The sequence below is a fragment of the Neofelis nebulosa genome, chromosome 14 (genome assembly GCF_028018385.1).
Source record: "Neofelis nebulosa isolate mNeoNeb1 chromosome 14, mNeoNeb1.pri, whole genome shotgun sequence".
Lineage (NCBI taxonomy): Eukaryota > Metazoa > Chordata > Mammalia > Carnivora > Felidae > Neofelis > Neofelis nebulosa.
In genome coordinates this window covers 73,798,074-73,815,761 of record NC_080795.1, presented here as the reverse complement: position 1 = coordinate 73,815,761, position 17,688 = coordinate 73,798,074, and the positions used below count along the sequence as shown (strand labels likewise).

General features: G+C 46.6%; 1 protein-coding gene across 1 annotated transcript in view; it reads left to right on the top strand.

The window, feature by feature from the left end:
• The window catches only part of KCNQ3 (potassium voltage-gated channel subfamily Q member 3), a 308,991-nt gene extending 297,554 nt beyond the window's left edge, over positions 1-11,437 (top strand). Inside the window, exons 10-15 of the mRNA XM_058699100.1 lie at positions 629-831; positions 1,707-1,809; positions 4,094-4,225; positions 7,014-7,112; positions 8,796-8,880; positions 10,472-11,437. Of these exons, the coding sequence (XP_058555083.1) occupies positions 629-831; positions 1,707-1,809; positions 4,094-4,225; positions 7,014-7,112; positions 8,796-8,880; positions 10,472-11,206 (1,357 nt within the window). The 3' untranslated portion in view covers positions 11,207-11,437. The remainder of the gene's footprint in view (positions 1-628; positions 832-1,706; positions 1,810-4,093; positions 4,226-7,013; positions 7,113-8,795; positions 8,881-10,471) is intronic.
• The last annotated feature ends 6,251 nt before the right edge of the window (positions 11,438-17,688 follow it).

The window sequence follows — 17,688 nt, the reverse complement described above, 5'->3', positions numbered from 1 at the left end:
TTCTGTTGTGGAAGACACAGGTTAAGACCGGGGCACTTAGGATACTACTGGGGTTTATTGCCTACATTCGTAATTGAAAGATACGCTGATTTCAGTGAGTAAAGATGCGGTGTTTTCCCCCATCCAAGCTTAGGGACCGCTTCGCCTCTCAAGTCCCATCCTTGGGGGGGCGTCTGTGGCCACCGGGTTAGGGTGCCTGCTTCCTGTAATTCGTGTCATTTATACTGTTCGAGGAACATTTGAAAGGCTTTTTCTGTGAAAGTTGCTACCTGGGCACCATGGAGTGGAGGAAGTCATGGAGGCAGAGATGACGGGACAGGGGAAGGCATGAGGCTCGGGGACCTGCTGCTGGGAGCCAGGCACTTGATGTCCCATATGTCATTTGAGCTCCACCTAAGCATAGGAGGAAAGGGAAGTGCAGAGAGGTTAAGAAACGTGCCCAAGGTGTCATGGCTTATAAATTGCCAAGCCCTGTCCCACCCCAAGCTGCTAAGGCAGATCGAGCCCTGAGGGCACGCCTCCCCCATCACATGTGGAGGTCAATGTGTGAGTCTTTATGGAGAGGGCCGGGTGATTACGAAAGCCTGCACTCAAGGAGGAAAATTGTTCACTTTTGCTTATTTTGTAGCCAAAAGCTGGGTCTCTTGGATCGGGTTCGCCTTTCTAATCCTCGTGGTAGCAATACTAAAGGAAAGCTATTTACCCCTCTGAATGTAGATGCCATAGAAGAAAGTCCTCCTAAAGAACCAAAGCCTGTTGGCTTAAACAATAAAGAACGCTTCCGCACCGCCTTCCGCATGAAAGCCTACGCTTTCTGGCAGAGCTCTGAAGGTGAGGCCTGTCTTCTCCCTCACTCTGTCTCCTCCACTTCTCCCTTTGCCATGCCCGCCCCTTCCTCACCTCCCTCCCTCCCCGGCTGAATACTGTCCAGTCTGCAGAGTAGCCTGTCTCCACCCTTCCTGAACCAACTTCTTGCTTTATCCCATTCATGTCCGCTGGGCTGGGGGCGCCTGTAATACATCCCCACACTTCAGGGAGCAGGGGGGTCCCGAGGTAGCTATTCTCTGTGCCAGGATCCCCACATTCGTCTGCACAGACCCCTCCAGGGAGCCTTGGGGCTTACTGCCATAGTTCCAAAGCGTAGCCACATTGAGGTGCATTGCCATGGAGGTCAATTTGAAGGACATAGGGGGCCAGGTGCAGAGTGATCTGGAGACCCAGGGGCCTCAGCACCCCAAGGGGTGGGAAGAGGTGATAGAACCGAGCCCAGTAGGCGGCAGTGGGAACAATACCTCGGTGTGTCCCTTGTGCTTATGACAAGGGAGGATAAGCAGTGCTCAGAAAGTGACCCCACAAGGTCTCAAGGGTAGTGACTGAATCTGGACTCAGGTGTGTCTGATCGTAACCCCCAGGAGGATGCCCTCTACTGCTTCTGAGAAGTCACTCAGGGCCACAGAACTCACGTCACTGCCTTCCTGGCCTTCTCCCCAGTCAACAGTCCTGAACGCGGGCATCTCTGACTCCTGTCTGGAGCATAGGAGATGCCACGAAGGCCTGAATGGCATCACAACTGGAGAACACCACATGGTTTCACAAAGTGGGGGCAAGGACTCTGGCGGTTGAGCTTAGAAGGCTCTGACTGAATGGGGTCCCCAAGCCTTCTAAGCGCCGTGGCCTGCTGGTTGATATGTGTGTCTCCCTCCCAGATGCTGGGACAGGTGATCCCATGGCAGAAGACAGGGCCTACGGGAATGACTTCCTCATCGAAGAGATGATCCCCACCCTGAAGGCCGCCATCCGAGCCGTCAGGTGAGGCCCCTTCCTCCCCACAGTGGGCCTCCCCAGGCCCCAGTTCAATTCCCACAGGATACTGGCTTTGGGAAGGTGTGTGGGAACTTGAGTAACTCCTGAATCAGGTCCAAGAGTATGTCAGTACTCCAAGGCAGATGCTGCTGGAAGAAAAATGATCTCTACAGCAGCAAGGCATCCTGGGTATCTCTTGCTCAGGCTCCTGACGGTATTTCTAATTGTCATGCTTTTTGTCTGGCTTTGGCCAGGTCTAGGAGAGGGGGAAGGGCATGTTGACATGGAGTTTTCTTCCTTTATAGGCATCTTACCCAAAATAGCTTTTCTTATCTGTCTTCATCCATTAATATTTTCAACAAAATAGTCAATTATAGGATTTGTGTGTGTGTGTGTGTGTGTGTGTGTGTGTGTGTGTGTGATGAGACTATAATCTACCCTGGCCAGTTTTTGTTTTGCTTCAGAATTCCTGAAGAAAATTAAAAAAAAAAAAAAATGCTTACTTGCGGAAAACTTTGATCAGCATATGGGCTTACAAACAGTCTACAATGGTGACTGTGAATTCTAGAAACTAAGCTGAATTCTCCAAGAATTAGTTGGGATATTTTCAGCCAGAGTCCTAGCCCAGTAGATCAGGGAAGCACAATAGTGTCACAATATGTGAACCTCGGCAAAGCCGTTGACCTGTCATCTCATGACACCCCATGTGCAATGTGACAGAAATACAGCTGGACAAAAGCACAGCTACCTAGATTCATAACTGGTTGAATGATCCTATTCAAAGAAAACCAGTGAATGAATCTGTGTCAACCAGGAGAGAGGTCTCTGCTGGGATGGTCCACGGTCTGGCTTCTACCATGTTCTTTTTAGAATTTTTATCGATGCCTTAGTCCAGGCATTGGCCACCTTTTTCTGTAAAGAGGAAGATAGTGGGGCGGCTGGCTGGCTCTCAGTCAGTTGAGCGTCCGACTTCAGCTCAGGTCATGATCTCACGGTTCGCGGGTTCGAGCCCTGCGTCGGGCTCTGTGCTGACGGCTCAGAGCTTGGAGCCTGCTTCGGATTCTGTGTCTCCCTCTCTCCCTGCCCCTCTCACGCTCTGTCTCTCTCTCTCTCAAAAATAAATAAGCATTAATGTTTTTTTTTTAAAAAAAGAGGAAGATAGTAAATATTTTAGGCTCTGTGGGTCACAGGTCTGACCCTGTTGCAAGTACTCAGTTCTGACTTCGTAACACAGATGCAGCCATTTGCCGTACATATGTGAATGGAGGTGGCTGTGTTCCAACATCACGTTACTTTCAAACACAGGCAGTAGGGCAGATTTGGCCTTCGAGCCACCCCCTGCTGACCGAGCTGTGTAAAGGGCAGGCTTATCAAATGACACCTAGTTGGAAAGGACAGCACGTAAACCGGATGGCAGAATCAATATGCCAAAATAGTGTTGAGAGGCTGCCGTGGACTATGACAAACAAGGAACTCTGAAGGCCCTGCGGAAAGAGAGCTGCGCAAGGAGGGGGGGGGGGGCGGGGGACGGGGCCTGGGGTAGGCCGTGTTTCCCAGCCCCGGCCTTCCATTAGGGGTGTTAACGGACGCCGTGCTCGGTGGGGGTTGACCCCGTGATGGGGTTTTCAAGGAACATTAGCCATCTGGGGTGCGTTTATTGGTTCCCAGGATTATAGAGATGAGGGTTTGGCATCTCTGAGTTTCAGGTGCCCCACCTGACTGAGAAAACCTGAGAACAGAAGCTAGTTTCTCTTTTCTCGGCGCTCACAAGCCAAATAATTAAAGAGGCTGTTGAGGAAGAAATTTGTCAGCTGTCCTCAAATAGAAGGCAGTGTGTCACAGTGATTAAGAGCATGACACTTGTCAGCATACAAACCTCCGTTTGAGAACAGCTCCGACATTATTAGCCAGATGGCCCTGGGAGGATGCTGTCACTCTCTGGACCACAGCCGTACCATCTATGAGTTGATCCATTAGCGGATGGTTCGTAACATACTCAGCTCAGTGTCTGCCCTATAGTGCATGCCCAGTAAATGTTAGCTCTTATTGTTACTATGACTTTATCGTTATTCAGATGATTGAAGGGAGGTAATCACGAAGACAAGAGACACTAGTCAGCCTCATTCTGGGTGGTTTGAAGGGAACCGGGACCATGAGTTGGAACTTCCCACCATCAAGTCGTTTTCTCTTTGGTTCTTTTCTCTCCCTGCCCCTGAGTTTGTTAGACTTGAATTATAGTTTCCTTCTCTCTCTACTCACGAAGCACAAATGTCTCTACCTCACCTTGCAGAATTCTACAATTCCGTCTCTATAAAAAAAAATTCAAGGAGACTTTGAGGCCTTACGACGTGAAGGATGTGATTGAGCAGTATTCTGCAGGACATCTCGACATGCTTTCCAGGATCAAGTACCTTCAGACAAGGTAAGACAGTGGCATCTGGAGGAATGATGCTCTCTTGACCACTAAGGAGTCAAAGCCAGATGAGCCTAGACCTTAGGGTGAAAGGCCTTCGGAAATGATCCAGAATGCCGGGGAGAAAGTTTAAGAACAAAAACGTTCATCAAGCACTGTGTACGTCAAGGCCGACAAGCACCAAACAGGCCGTGAAGAAGCTCTGTGACATTGACCTTGGCCAAGGTCAACACCCCAATCGGTCCTGGTGGAGAGAAGGCGTATGTCTGGCTAGCCCCTGACTATTATACTTTGGATGTTGCCAACAAGATTGAGATGATATCAATTTTCCCAATTCTAAATACAAATTTTTCACTATATTGAAAATTTTTGAGTGTTATTTCTAATAGTGAAAATATGGAAACACATCAATGCCCAAATAATAATTGCCACCATTTTTGTTGAGCGCCTACACCTATGTGCCTAATCCTTTGTAACCTCATATGGTATTGCACTGTGGGTGTCCTTTTACTGATGACAGATCCAAAGCTCAAAGGGCAATGGAGTTACCCAAGATTAATCAGTGGCAGAGCTGGAAGTCACACGAGATCCAACTGGCTACACAACTCCTGTTCTGTCTGACACACCACACTCCACTTCCCCAATTATATAAGTACCAATTAAGAAAAAAATGGTGTCTGCTCTCATTAAAAAGTTATGCAACCATCAAATGACATTTAGAAAATGTATAGGACGAGATTAAAAACTTATGTCCTCTTTGAATATATATATGCACAATATGATTACGAATAATAGTCGGACATATATACATGTGCTTAAGTATATACAAATGGTTATGTTGATATATATTCTCTGCATCGATCTTATGACACTAATAATATATACATACAATATGATTACAAAAACACATGCACATACATTTACTCAGAAATATATACATGTACTCCCCATAGGGAACCTACAGAAAAGGACTACGTCTTCCGCCAAAGGATTACAGTGGCTGTACTGAGAGAGAGAGTCCATATGTGATTTTTTTTTCCGGTTTTTAAATTTATCAAATCTTTAATGAATTGTAAAAATATTCTTTTAATAAGAAAAACCATCTTATTTGTGTGTGTGTGTTTCCTAATGTTACTTAACGTAGATGTTACAGTAACAATAATATGTTAATATTTTTACAACTTCAGTCAATATTCACGTACGTTGTTTATTTTATTTTATTTTAATTTTTTAATTTTATTTAAATCCAAGTTAGTTAAAACATAGTGTAATAATGATTTCAGGATAGAATTTAGTGAAAACCGTTTTAAAAAACTGAAGGACAATATGATGTCAAGACATAGAACTGACATCATGAAACTAAAGCCCTGTAGGAGGCTCGCTCCCTGGCCTTTGTAAGATTTCCAGTGGACACAAGTCCAGTCCTGCTGGGACCTTGGGTTTCTCATCTGAATAATGTTTCTCTGCCGTAGTGTCCTGCAGAATTAACAGGACCATCAGATTGAATGAGTTGGAAGTTAACGATGATGTTGGGTTGGAGGAACGCTTATCTGTGACCTTGCTTAATCCATACCTGGGACATTGACCGTGACTTCCTAGCATAGTGGCGGGCACACAGTCAGTGCTCAATGCCTGCTTCACGAATAGATTTGCGAATGAGTTCTGAGCCTAACATGCTGCTGTTTCTGCAAATATGGCTCCCTGAGAGATGGAGGGAGCCTGACGTCTAGGACAACACCAGATCAAAATACTGGCCCATCTTTTTATTTTCTTTTAATGTTTATTTATTTTTGAGAGAGAGAGAGAGAGAGAGCATGGGAGGGGTAAGGAGAGAGGGAGACAGAGGATACGAAACAGGCTCTGAGCTGTCAGCAGAGAGCCCAGTGTAGGGCTCGAACTCAAGGACAGTGGGATCATGACCTGAGCCAAAGTGGGCCGCTTAACCGACTGAACCACCCAGGAGCCCCAGAAATATTGGCCCATCTTAATGCACGCAGTGTAGACCTTCACACTGCTGTTGCTTTCAGTATTTATAGGCACAAGTATTCCAAAGAGTCATGGCTGGAGGTTGACCACCTGGGTAGCCAACTGCATATCCCAGCCATGCTGATATGTGACCAGAGAGAAAAGAAGGGCGATTGAGTACATGGTGGTGTCAGCGGAGGAGTGCGTGGCCTTTGTGGTCCTGGGCCTGTGATGAATCTTCGAGGTCGCTCCCACACCCGTCCCAGTCCCACAGGGCAGTGGGGACATTTGTCTCCATTTGTGTTCCGAGTGAAATGGATGGGGAGCCAGTGCCTCATGCAGAAATGGAAGTGAGGTGCAGGGCAGGTGTGGATCCGTCCCTCCCATGGCCAGGAAGCCTGCAGGATAGCAGAGATGTGCACGGCTGAACACGAAGCCTAGGGTTTGTCAAGAAAACTCGCTAGTCAGGTGTTTGAGGAAAGAATGAAAGACCTGGAAGACCAGGCAGGCTTGTAGCCCACGTTTCCTATAGGAGCTAACAGGATGTGACCCTCACCCTCTCTCTGTGGTTGAGCTGCCTGTCTCCCCTGGGATGGGGAGATACCCTCATATCGCTGGACCAAATAATAATAATAGTAGTAATAATATACGGGAATTAAAAATTCTCTCTCTCCTTCGCTCCCGCTTTCTCCCTCTTCCCCTACCCCCCCTTTCCTTTCTCTTGTATATTTCAAACCTTGCCTGACTAAAGAGAGAATAGAAGGAGTTGTTCTCCTGTCTTTACCTGTAATGCTCTTTGTAATGTAATCCCCTCCTTGTGTGTCTCTTCCAGAATAGACATGATTTTCACCCCTGGACCTCCGTCTACCCCAAAACACAAGAAGTCTCAGAGAGGGGCAGCGTTCACCTACCCATCCCAGCAATCTCCCAGGTGGGGCGCGGAGACGTGGACTGACCAGCGGCGTGGCCCATCCCCATCCCCAAATCTCAGCTCGCTCCCTTCATGGTTGGGTGGGGTAGCCATTCCCCTCAGGAAAGTGAAGAAAAGAGCTTGAAGCCTCTTCTGTCCAGCTTGTGGCCATTTGTGAGGTTTCTGTAACAAAAGACTGCCCGCCCCTCTTCCCAGACCACATGGGGGACACTCCCTTCCACGGTTAATGAAAATGAACATAATAATGTCTGTGTTATAAAATAAGATGAGGCCTGTGAGTTTATTGGAATGGGAAGAATAGCTCATGTGGGCAGAGTTGAGGCATTCTTTCTCCGGTCAGCCTTTGGCTTTGCCTACATAGTCGGCCCTGTGTTGACGGATCCCAGTACCAGAGAAGGCGATCAGATGTGCGGCCTCTCGCCACATCATCGCGGGCAGAGCGTGTCCGTCAGCAGGGAAGTTCTGCTCATCTCACACAAAGTGTTTGGAAATGTTCCTTGCACAGGTCCCGAGGAACCGGGAGCAGTCCCGTCGGAAGGCCAACACCCGAATGTACACCTTCTTTACTCCCAGAGGGCTTCAAAGCAGGGAACATAAATGAGTGAAGGGAGTCAGGCTTAAGAGCTCACACACACCTTATAACAACCAGGCTCCTTATTAGAAACGAAGCAAGAGTGTAAGAGTGATGATGGAAGGCATCTGACCTTCAGCCTCAGTCCTGGGGATAGAATAAGGGAGTGTGGGCCCTGACAACCTAGAGGGCACTTGCTGTCACCAAAGGAGGTCTTTGTCACTCCGATCTGCTGTGCTAATGTCAGGAATCAATATCCTCTGTTTCCGGATAGTCTAATTTGTCAGGAAGAGCCCATTATCCAGATGTCACGTGAACTTTCTTATTTTTGAAATGGCTGAAATGTCTTAAAACTTTTTGAGCCAAGGAAAACACTAGTGGGCTAGAATTAGCACGTGGGCCCCGAGTTTCTGACGTCTGCTTTAATTCAAGACCACTCAGCCGGAGACAGGCCAGGAATGTAGCAGGAGTGAGTAGCTTATGAGAGAGAAAACCAGCTACCTACAAAGTGCCTGATGCAATGGTTTTGAGCAACAGCCGGGCTCCCTGAAGATTCTCTTCTACATAGAGCGTAACCCACACCGCCATGGAGCCCGTGTGAGGCACATCTCAACCCCTTCTCCGCCAGCATCCATTTTTGCATCGTTCTCCAGATTCAGCATCTGTAACAGAGGAGATATTGATACCCACTGTATAGGATTTCAGAGAGTGAACAACCCCACCCCACCCACCCTACCCCACACCCCTTGGAGTAGAAGCTCTCCGCCATAGTCCAACGCTAAAAGCCAAAGAAAGGACTATAATTTAAAGGCACTGAACCCTCAAGGCTCAGTTAGCTGATGTATTAACTTTGACCCAAAGACTCCTAAGACAGCTTTGTATTTGGCTTCAGATAATTGCTGCAGAGAAAGTAAGATACCAGTGCTGCAGGCAGGAAAATGTTAGCTTTTCTTGACTCACATGTGCCTCCAGAGTTGAGCAGGCCTCTTCCAGACTGCATCAGCATGAGCATGGGAACGACAGCTCCAGGGACCATGGTCCGCTCTGCTGAGACAGCCTGGCAAAACAAAGACAGATACAACAATCTTACAGACTCGTTGGCTCTTTCCTAGGAATGAACCGTACGTAGCCAGAACATCCACATCAGAAATCGAAGACCAAAGCATGATGGGGAAGTTTGTGAAAGTTGAAAGACAGGTAGGTCTTTCCTTTTCCTTACCAAAAAAAAAAAAAGCATATAAAATTTATTTTCAAATGTCATTTTTTTCTTCCATCGGGAGATACGATGGTTGAGTATCTGAGTATCTACCATTGAGAAGAAGGATGTAGAAATTAAATCGTGATTTGGCACTTACTGGCTCGGTGTCACATGCAAGTTCATTGTGCCGAGCCTCAGTTTCCTCGCCTGTAAAATGGGGATTCTAACACCTCATAAGGTTGCTATGACGATTGAACGAGTTGGTACACGCGAATCACGTAGACGAGTGGCCGACGTACGATAGACACTCAGCAAATATCGCTGCTGTTCCCACGTGCCTCACGGTGCTCCCTTAAGAAATGATAGTTCCCTTCCCCACATGTCCTGGGTCCCTAATCCTTCCCTCAGAGGCCGGGTCAGTGTGTGGTCCCTGCGAGGAGGCCTGGAGCAGGGCGGGCTGTGGGTGGGTTCGGTCAGGGCAGAAAGAAAAGCCATTCACGCCCAGCTCACCTCTCATTTCTGCAGCAAAGGCTTATATTAGAGTGTAGTCCATTCAAGTGCACATCAGATAAATGGCACTGTCAGTTCCCGCTAGGGTCCCCACCAACCTTCTTATTTTATTCATCACCCCAAATTGGATCTGCTCAAGAGAGGCAAGAGGAAACTTGAATGATTATTCCTTCCTGGCATTTCAAGAATATCATTTTTCATTTAAAGATTTTAATTTATAATCTCAGCTCTCCCATTTATCGCCCCTGTGACCTTTGACAAGCTACTTCCTCTCTCGGGGCCTCTGTTTCCTCACCTGTAAAAGAGAGGTAATCCCAGTCTTAGGGCTTGTGGTGAAACCCCTCCTAGGGTTGTGGTGAAATGAGATGAGTTAACAACTCGAACGGGCACCAAGCAGATCAGGCACCTACTAACTGCTCTGAGTCTTAGTTGCCAGGAAGGCTTGGATGCCGTCTCAACCCCTACCTGGTTCCGTGCTTCCTGGCGGGGGTCGTGAGTCGTCGGGGAGACAACGTCACCCGTGCCTACACGCACATGCACATGGGACACACACAAAGACAGAGCCGGTTCCCAGTTTTGCGGGTAGGAGCAGATACAGCTTACCTCAGGGCGGCTCACGTGCCAAGACCCCTGCGTGGACCCTCAGCTCTGGGGGGCACAGCCCTTGCTACTGACTGCCCTCGTATCTCTGTTGACACCGCACGGAGGAAGAACGGACACTCAAACCCACGTGCTTCTGTCGAAGCGAATGTTTGCAAATCAAGAACTCCCTCTCCTTGACCCCACCGTCAGCAGCAAGGCCACCTGCTCCTCGGGTAAAACTTGTCCTCGGGTCACTTCTCTGGTTCCAGCCTTCCCTTCCCAGAAAGCCCCCGTCAGGTGGGTTCTAGGTTAGCGGTAACGGCTGCTCGGGGCTCAGAGTCAGGAAGCGCGAAATAATTAGCTGTGGTTAAGATTATGATTCGCAGGAACCCTCTCGCTTTCCAAAAAGTAGACGCCGTGGTTATTTCCTCCCGCCTGGGAACGGGTCCCCCCACAGCCCTGCAAAGGCAGTGATTCCCAGGTCCGTGTATTTTTCAGGTTCATGACATGGGAAAGAAACTGGACTTCCTCGTGGATATGCACATGCAGCACATGGAAAGGCTGCAGGTGCACGTCACGGAGTACTACCCGACCAAGGGCACCTCCTCGCCGGCCGACGTGGAGAAGATGGAGAACAACCGAGATTCTGATTTGAGAACCATCATCTGCAACTATTCGGAGACGGGCCCCCCCGAGGCCCCCTACAGCTTCCACCAGGTGCCCATTGACAAAGTTGGCCCCTACGGGTTTTTTGCCCATGACCCAGTGACCCTTCCCCGAGGGGGACCCAGTTCGGGAAAGGTCCAGGCGACGCTTTCCTCCTCAGCAACGTCGTATGCAAAAAGGCCCACTGTCCTGCCTGTCTTGACTCTTCTCGACTCCCGAGTGAGCTATCACTCCCAGGCTGAACTGCATGGCCCCTGCTCGGACCGGGTCTCCCCTCGGCAGAGACGGAGCATCACGCGGGACAGTGACACGCCCCTGTCCCTGATGTCGGTCAACCACGAGGAGCTGGAGAGGTCTCCGAGTGGCTTCAGCATCTCCCAAGACAGAGACGATTACGTGTTTGGCCCCAACGGGGGGTCGAGCTGGATGAGGGAGAAACGTTACCTCGCCGAGGGTGAGACAGACACGGACACGGACCCCTTCACACCCAGTGGCTCCCTGCCTCTGTCATCCACAGGGGACGGGATTTCTGATTCCGTATGGACCCCTCCCAACAAGCCCATTTAAAAGGGGTCAGGGGCTGCGTCCTCCTTGTAATGTAGACACACGTTGTACGGCTCACTTGCTCTCACAGCCGACACTTAGCAGTGAGACCACCAGTGGCTGCGTGAAACACATGCATGTGCGCGGCGGCCTCCCACCGGGCAGGGCCTTCTTCCTCCCCAGGTCACCACAGGGAAGCCGCTTCCTTTTCAGCATGGTTTGCATGACTTTACAATATATAAATGGTACCGCTAATCTCTTCTAGGATACACATTTCTCTGCTGTTCTTACTTTAAATCATGATCGGACCAGTACGGGGAGAAATTATCGACGAGCCGTGCTACTTGTCCGTTTGGGTTTTGGTTTGGTAAGCGGGGAATGTAGTTTAAGTTATTTCTCGAACCACTGCCCCTTTGTGTAAAACAGTTCGGTGATTAACTGTTTTCTACGGCAAGCAACTAGTTTGCTCAGCAAAAATGCATTGCGTGTCAGTGAGGTGGCCAACCGAGCTAAAACGCTAGGAAAGGAACAAGGCAGTCATCGCCTATCCAAAAGCAAGAATTTTAAAAATTACCTGATTAAGGAAAAACTAGCAAAACCATCTCAAAGCTCTCAAAGGGACCTCACCTGGTCTGCCATTGTCTGGTATCATGCCTCGGTTTCCTCATCTGTGGTAATCCCAAGTGTAGCATTTCAAGTGAGTTATGAATTGACGGGGAGAAAATACACACACACATACACACTCACACGCAAGTTCAAATCGTGTCCAATTTATGTAGCCAAAGATAATGAAATGTATCAGAAGTAGGGTGCCCCTCTGGACAGGAGCTAAGTTCAGTGCCTTCAAAATGAGGTTTCAACTCCCATGCCTCCCCCTGATACTTGTACAAAATATCCATCTCAGATGAAAATTAGAAACCAGAAATTATCTGGTCCAAGTTCTCCTTTGTAAAAATGAGAAACCTTTGACTCCTGTAGAGACAAGCCGGGGTCGGTCCATCGTCCCCTAGAGATCCGGGACTCCAAGCCCAGTCAGCTGACTCGTTCCATGCCCTGGTCTCCTCCTTTCACGCCACTCTGCCCTTTATACGATGGGATCCAGAAATTGTGCCAAGATACCTGTCCTCCATGTCGTGTGGCAGGCGCCTACAACACAATTTCCCTGGCAAGAGGGGGCTGTTTGCTTTTATTGCAAGATGTGCTTGCCTGACGCGTTGCATTTAGGATCCAGAAACACACACACACACATGCACACACACACACACACACACACACACACACACACACACACTACAAGCAAGCTTCAACATTTACTAATATGCAAAAGGGCAAAATTTTCAGAATCATCCAACTCTACTCCTCCAGATTTTTTAAACCACACGTAGCCGTAAGATTAGCCAAAGTGCGAACAGAGCCCCTGAGAGCACTGCCCTCGTGGATGAGTATTCCATATTAAGCACAAGCCCTCCTGTGGCCTCTTACGAGATGTCACTACTCTCTGAAACACTTTGATGGAGAAAGGTTTCTGTTAGGCTTGGGCTGGGTTAGCTAAATGACTAGGCCACAGTATCACTGTCTCGCTGTTATCCCACATCTAAGCGCTGGTTGTGGGTGGTTACCATGGTGACCATCAAGCGGATCAAAAGGGCCTAACCATCTACATGCATATTCCACTGTGGCAGATACCTGGTTGACGGTTTCATCGTGACCTGATGCAGGACTCGTTTCTCAGAGACGGGCTCCTTTCGACCCCCATGTCAACAGCTACTGTGCAAAAGGCTCAGAGTACAATAATAATGAAGGTTTGGTCCCTGACGTTAGCAGGGCACAACCAAAGCCTGCAGTCTTTGGCCCAGGGCAGGCATTGTCAGAGGTAGGTGACATTTACATGGAGTATCTCACAGAGAGGTATTGACGTTGAGGTCCGAGGTGGGAAAGACACAGGAATGAGCACACACTTCGGATATGAACCTCCTCCCCTATGGTGCGCCATTTGACCTTCTAACAATCTGAAGGGCAAAGGGAATGGGACACAGGCATGAAAGTGCCATTGGAGTTAATGACCTAAGAAACCCAATGCCCCTTCCTTAAGGTTTGGTTCTTGCTTCTGACCTTCCTGGAATCTTTTACTACAAATGATTGAGCTTCTGTCATCTAACACATTACTATGGTTTTCTTTATGTACATGAGTTATTTGAAACAAACAAAAAAACTGGAGAATGAATCAAAGCCTCCACATAGGCACCAATTATTTTTACCTACCTTATGAATATTCTTGCAGAAGCGACTGGCCTCAGTACCTTACAAATACATGCATTCGCCAGGAACTCAATGGAGTCCTCAGCAGGATAAGTGAAACTTTCTCATCCTCAAGCTAAAAATAGTTACCATGGATCCAAAGTCAGAGGACCGCCTTGGGTTCTTTTAAAAACCTACAAAGGATAAGAGCTTGTATTATCTCTTAAACCACAGGAGGACAGCCTAGCTTCCCCTGCTGGATCATAAGGCCAGGATGACAGAGATTGGGTTTGTGTCAATTATCATCATGTCTCCAACATGTAGTAAGCTGTCATTATCAGTGTAGACAAAGACAAAACACATTTTTCATGAATGGCTAAATGGTAAGACTTTTTAAAAGCGATTCTTTCCCATCTAAAAAAAAAAAAAAAAGAAAGAAAAATGATCTTCTGGAATTTGCTGCTTGGATATCCCTTAAAAAAAAAAAAAAAAAAAAAGTCATCCCAGAAAAGCAAGCCGAATCTGTTCAAGTTATCTGCTCATGAACAACATCATCATCGTGGCTGGCATTGATGAAGCAGAAATTCAAGGTGTAGAGTTGAACTTAAGTTATGGGGAGAAACAACGTGTGCTTCCACAAAGATCTTTTTGTCAGACAAAAGAACAGCATGATGGAAAAATCCAACAGAACAGGCTAATAACGTGGCCCAAGATTATTCTACTTCAGATTACCAGTGGTCCCGAAGCTTGCAGGAAAACTACAATAGTTTTAGCAGAATACCATGAAATTGTGACAAATTAATTCCATTATAAAAACTGGGAATTATTTCCGCGAGTGGAACCATAATCCCATTATGGGTATTCAGTCTCTCTGTGTCACACTATGATATATGAACACTTCAAGAGGTCATTTTGTAGCAGAATCAAAATGAATGAGATCAATCTATCTTCCAAATGTTAGGTGAGAGGTGATCCTGTCAGGCTGAGAAGAAAGCAGTTGAGATCAAGTGTGCGTTTTGACCATCAAACACCAGCACACAAGCAAACACGAAAAGTTTAAGAAAAAAAATTGTGAGAGGCAAAGGAAAAAAAACCCATCAAACTGAGAAAGTTCTATTCACTGCCTATTCTTTTTCTGGGGACTAAGAGCTTGGACTTCTTAGATATAACATGGATATAATAAAGCTCTAGTTTCAATGAAAACATCAGAAAACACCAAGATATACAATAGTTCAAAATGAGCTAATTAGTCAGCAGTGAATGCATTATGCCTTGCCATCTTTGGGCAAGGCAGTTCCTAGACACTAAGTTGAAAGAATAATTACTTGTAGAAAATCCCAATATAATAAGATATACTCAAATTTGCAAGACCATTCTCCTAAATCCATGCCACTCTACCAAGAAGGTAATAAAAACATTCATTTGTTTACCCATTTACAAGATTTACTAAGCACCGCCGTCTGCTAGACACTGTGCAACATACTGGAAATTCAGAGTTAAGAAAACCACAGTTCCTGCCGCCGAAGAGCTAGGAATCTGGTGGCCTCAAATATTGGAGGTCTCTACAAATTATGTCTACCAGGAATGGAAAGTATCTGATTTTATCCCCGAAGACATCTGCACAGATAGGAACACTTCCTCATGTGGAATCGGTGGGAGATTGAGCATGGAGGAAAGTAAAAGCATGAATTCTCCATCAAAATGATAATGATACCATCAGTTCAGGGAAGACTGAGTGGTTGAATGAGGACTTTGAGTTTGGGTCCAATGCACTGGGCTTTATAGCTCCAGATAAACTACGTACAAAAGAAGTTCTAGACTGAGAACGTTCTTGGGAAAAAACTAGCTTTCTCCTCCTCTCCAGATCCCTACAATGATTGAGTCCAGGCAAGAAGCTGGGCTACCTCCATTTCATTATGTTGACCAAGAGAGACTTGTACTAGCCAAGACATATATTTCAAGAGAAAAGTGTCACTCTGCCAGTGGGACTCTGCTAATCAAATTCTCCTGAAGTGAGTGAGAGAAGAAATTTGTTCAGTGGTCTAAGTTGACTTCACTTTGGGCAGTACTGACAAGCATATCCCCAGCTTCTCCCAGAAGGTGCCACGTAGCTGGCCTTTGTTTTCTGTGAATATGCTTCCAAGGCACGTAGGACCATATGGATTTCCTTTGCTTTCTGAACCCCAGGCATCCTTAAGAATTTGCCTCGTGTCCTCACTTGTCCTTGGAGGCTGCTTATTTGAAGATGAACTTTTTCAAAGAGTAGAAGTCCTTTCTTGGCATCCAAATCACCCAAAGTTTTTATGTTACTGATATTACACTACTCAAAACTGAGCTAAGAGTTCCCTAAACAAGGCAGCAGGTACCACTTCTCTGATGCCCAGATTAGAACATGTTAAGAACCAGGCTATCTCTATAGCTTTCATGGCTTGGGAAACCAGCAGTGGAAATCTCAAACAGATATAAAGGATCTAGAGATGACCTGGATGAAAATTTGAATCTCAGGACACTCAAAAGTGTTTGACTTTCCTGGTCTGTTTTGATGTTCAAATGAGACAATCGAGATATATATATATATATATATATATATATATATATATATATATATATATATATTTTTTTTTTTTTTTTTTTTTTTAAAGCCCCTAGTACAGTGATGGCTGGGGACTCTTACACATGTGCTTTTTTTAATACTGTAAATGGACGCCATTGCCTCAGTCTTTGGTATTATTTATGAATTCTAAATTTACCCCAAGAAATCCTTTTTAGAAAAAGAGTGGTGGAGATACAATCCTTATTCAGGCACTTTTGCAATGGCTTTCTTTCTTTCTTTTTTTTTTTTTAAGTACATCTCTACCAATGAAATGAGGAAAGACAGGAATGTTGGAATGAAGGTGGCAGGACTGTTGGGTTGCGGTTGATTGGGTTGTGGCACTTCCCTTGGACACACAATACCACCTGTTGGACCATTCTCTTAAAGGATGATCTCTAGGAGGCAATGCCAAGTAGCAGGGATAATTAAATATGAAGGAACCAGTGGCTGCAATGAGGAAAGTTAACCAAGCCATGATGTCTGTCAGACAGCACCCTAGCAATGAATGGAGAACTTCCAGAGGAAAGGGTTCAAGCTCGCTCAAACTCGCCCTGGGGGGATTTGTTCCCAACCTCTAACAACCTCAACTTTGTTATCCCTGTGGGAAAAGTGTGACCAGTAGGTTGCTTTATTATAATAGATGCAGGGAGATACAATTTCATAGGTTCTTGATGCTCAGAGCAAGAAGAGTCCTTGATCATCAAGAACAACCACTTCTCTGCTCAGATCAGGAAGTAGAGGCTCAGAGTAAAGGGAGTCACACTAGTCACTCCGTGGCTGAGTAAGTGATTGGGCAGCAGAGTGAATCAAGAACCCAGGTCTCCTAACTCCTGGTCCAGATATCAGAGATCAGATACGGACGGTAAGTAACAACCGAGAAGAAAACATTATAGGTGGGCCCAGAAGATGAATGAGAACTTCCTGGCCCACTCCGGAAACTGCTAAACCAGATGCATTGATTGGAACTCATTCCTGTCTCTGGAATATGATTGATCTCATGCCTTGAAAGATGACAACGTTTCTTCTCCCAAGATCCTGCTGACTCTCAGAAGGCCTGGCAAAACCCACGGCTGCTGTGGGCAGTTGAGAAAAGGGATAAAGAATAGCCTCATGGCCATGCAAGCACTCTCCTTCACTTCTCTGGCCTCGACAACTCTGTCCCCTCCTTGTCCTGCTAAGCCTGGACTGGTCCTATTCTTTGGCCCCCTCCCCTGGACTCATTCAGCTCCAGAGCCATCACCCAAGTTGTATCCTCATCCAGAAGCCAATTTAACAGGATTCTTCCTTGGGAAAAAAAAATCTGTGTTCTTGATTTTAGGAAATGGGATGTGATTTCTTTGGGGATCAGTATGACCCCAAGTCATTAGTTCTACTAAGGTATCCCTTTGCAGTGGGATCTCTGTCTCCTGCTTTGTCTCAGAACATGCCCATGTTGGCCGGATCACAACTGGCACTCTAGGGTTGTCACTAAAAGTTGCAAAGAAGCAGACAGGATCCAACTTAAGACACCTTATGTTTGTGTAACTGGGAAATTATTTTAGAAAGTAAACAGGCCTCTGTTGGCTCAAATGAGGATTAACATAGTTGGTTTCCACTTATGTAGTGCTTGGGATAGATTTGCCAGAATTTGGTAGGCCTCCCGATAGCCCTTGCTAGACCCCGTAAATAGACGTCC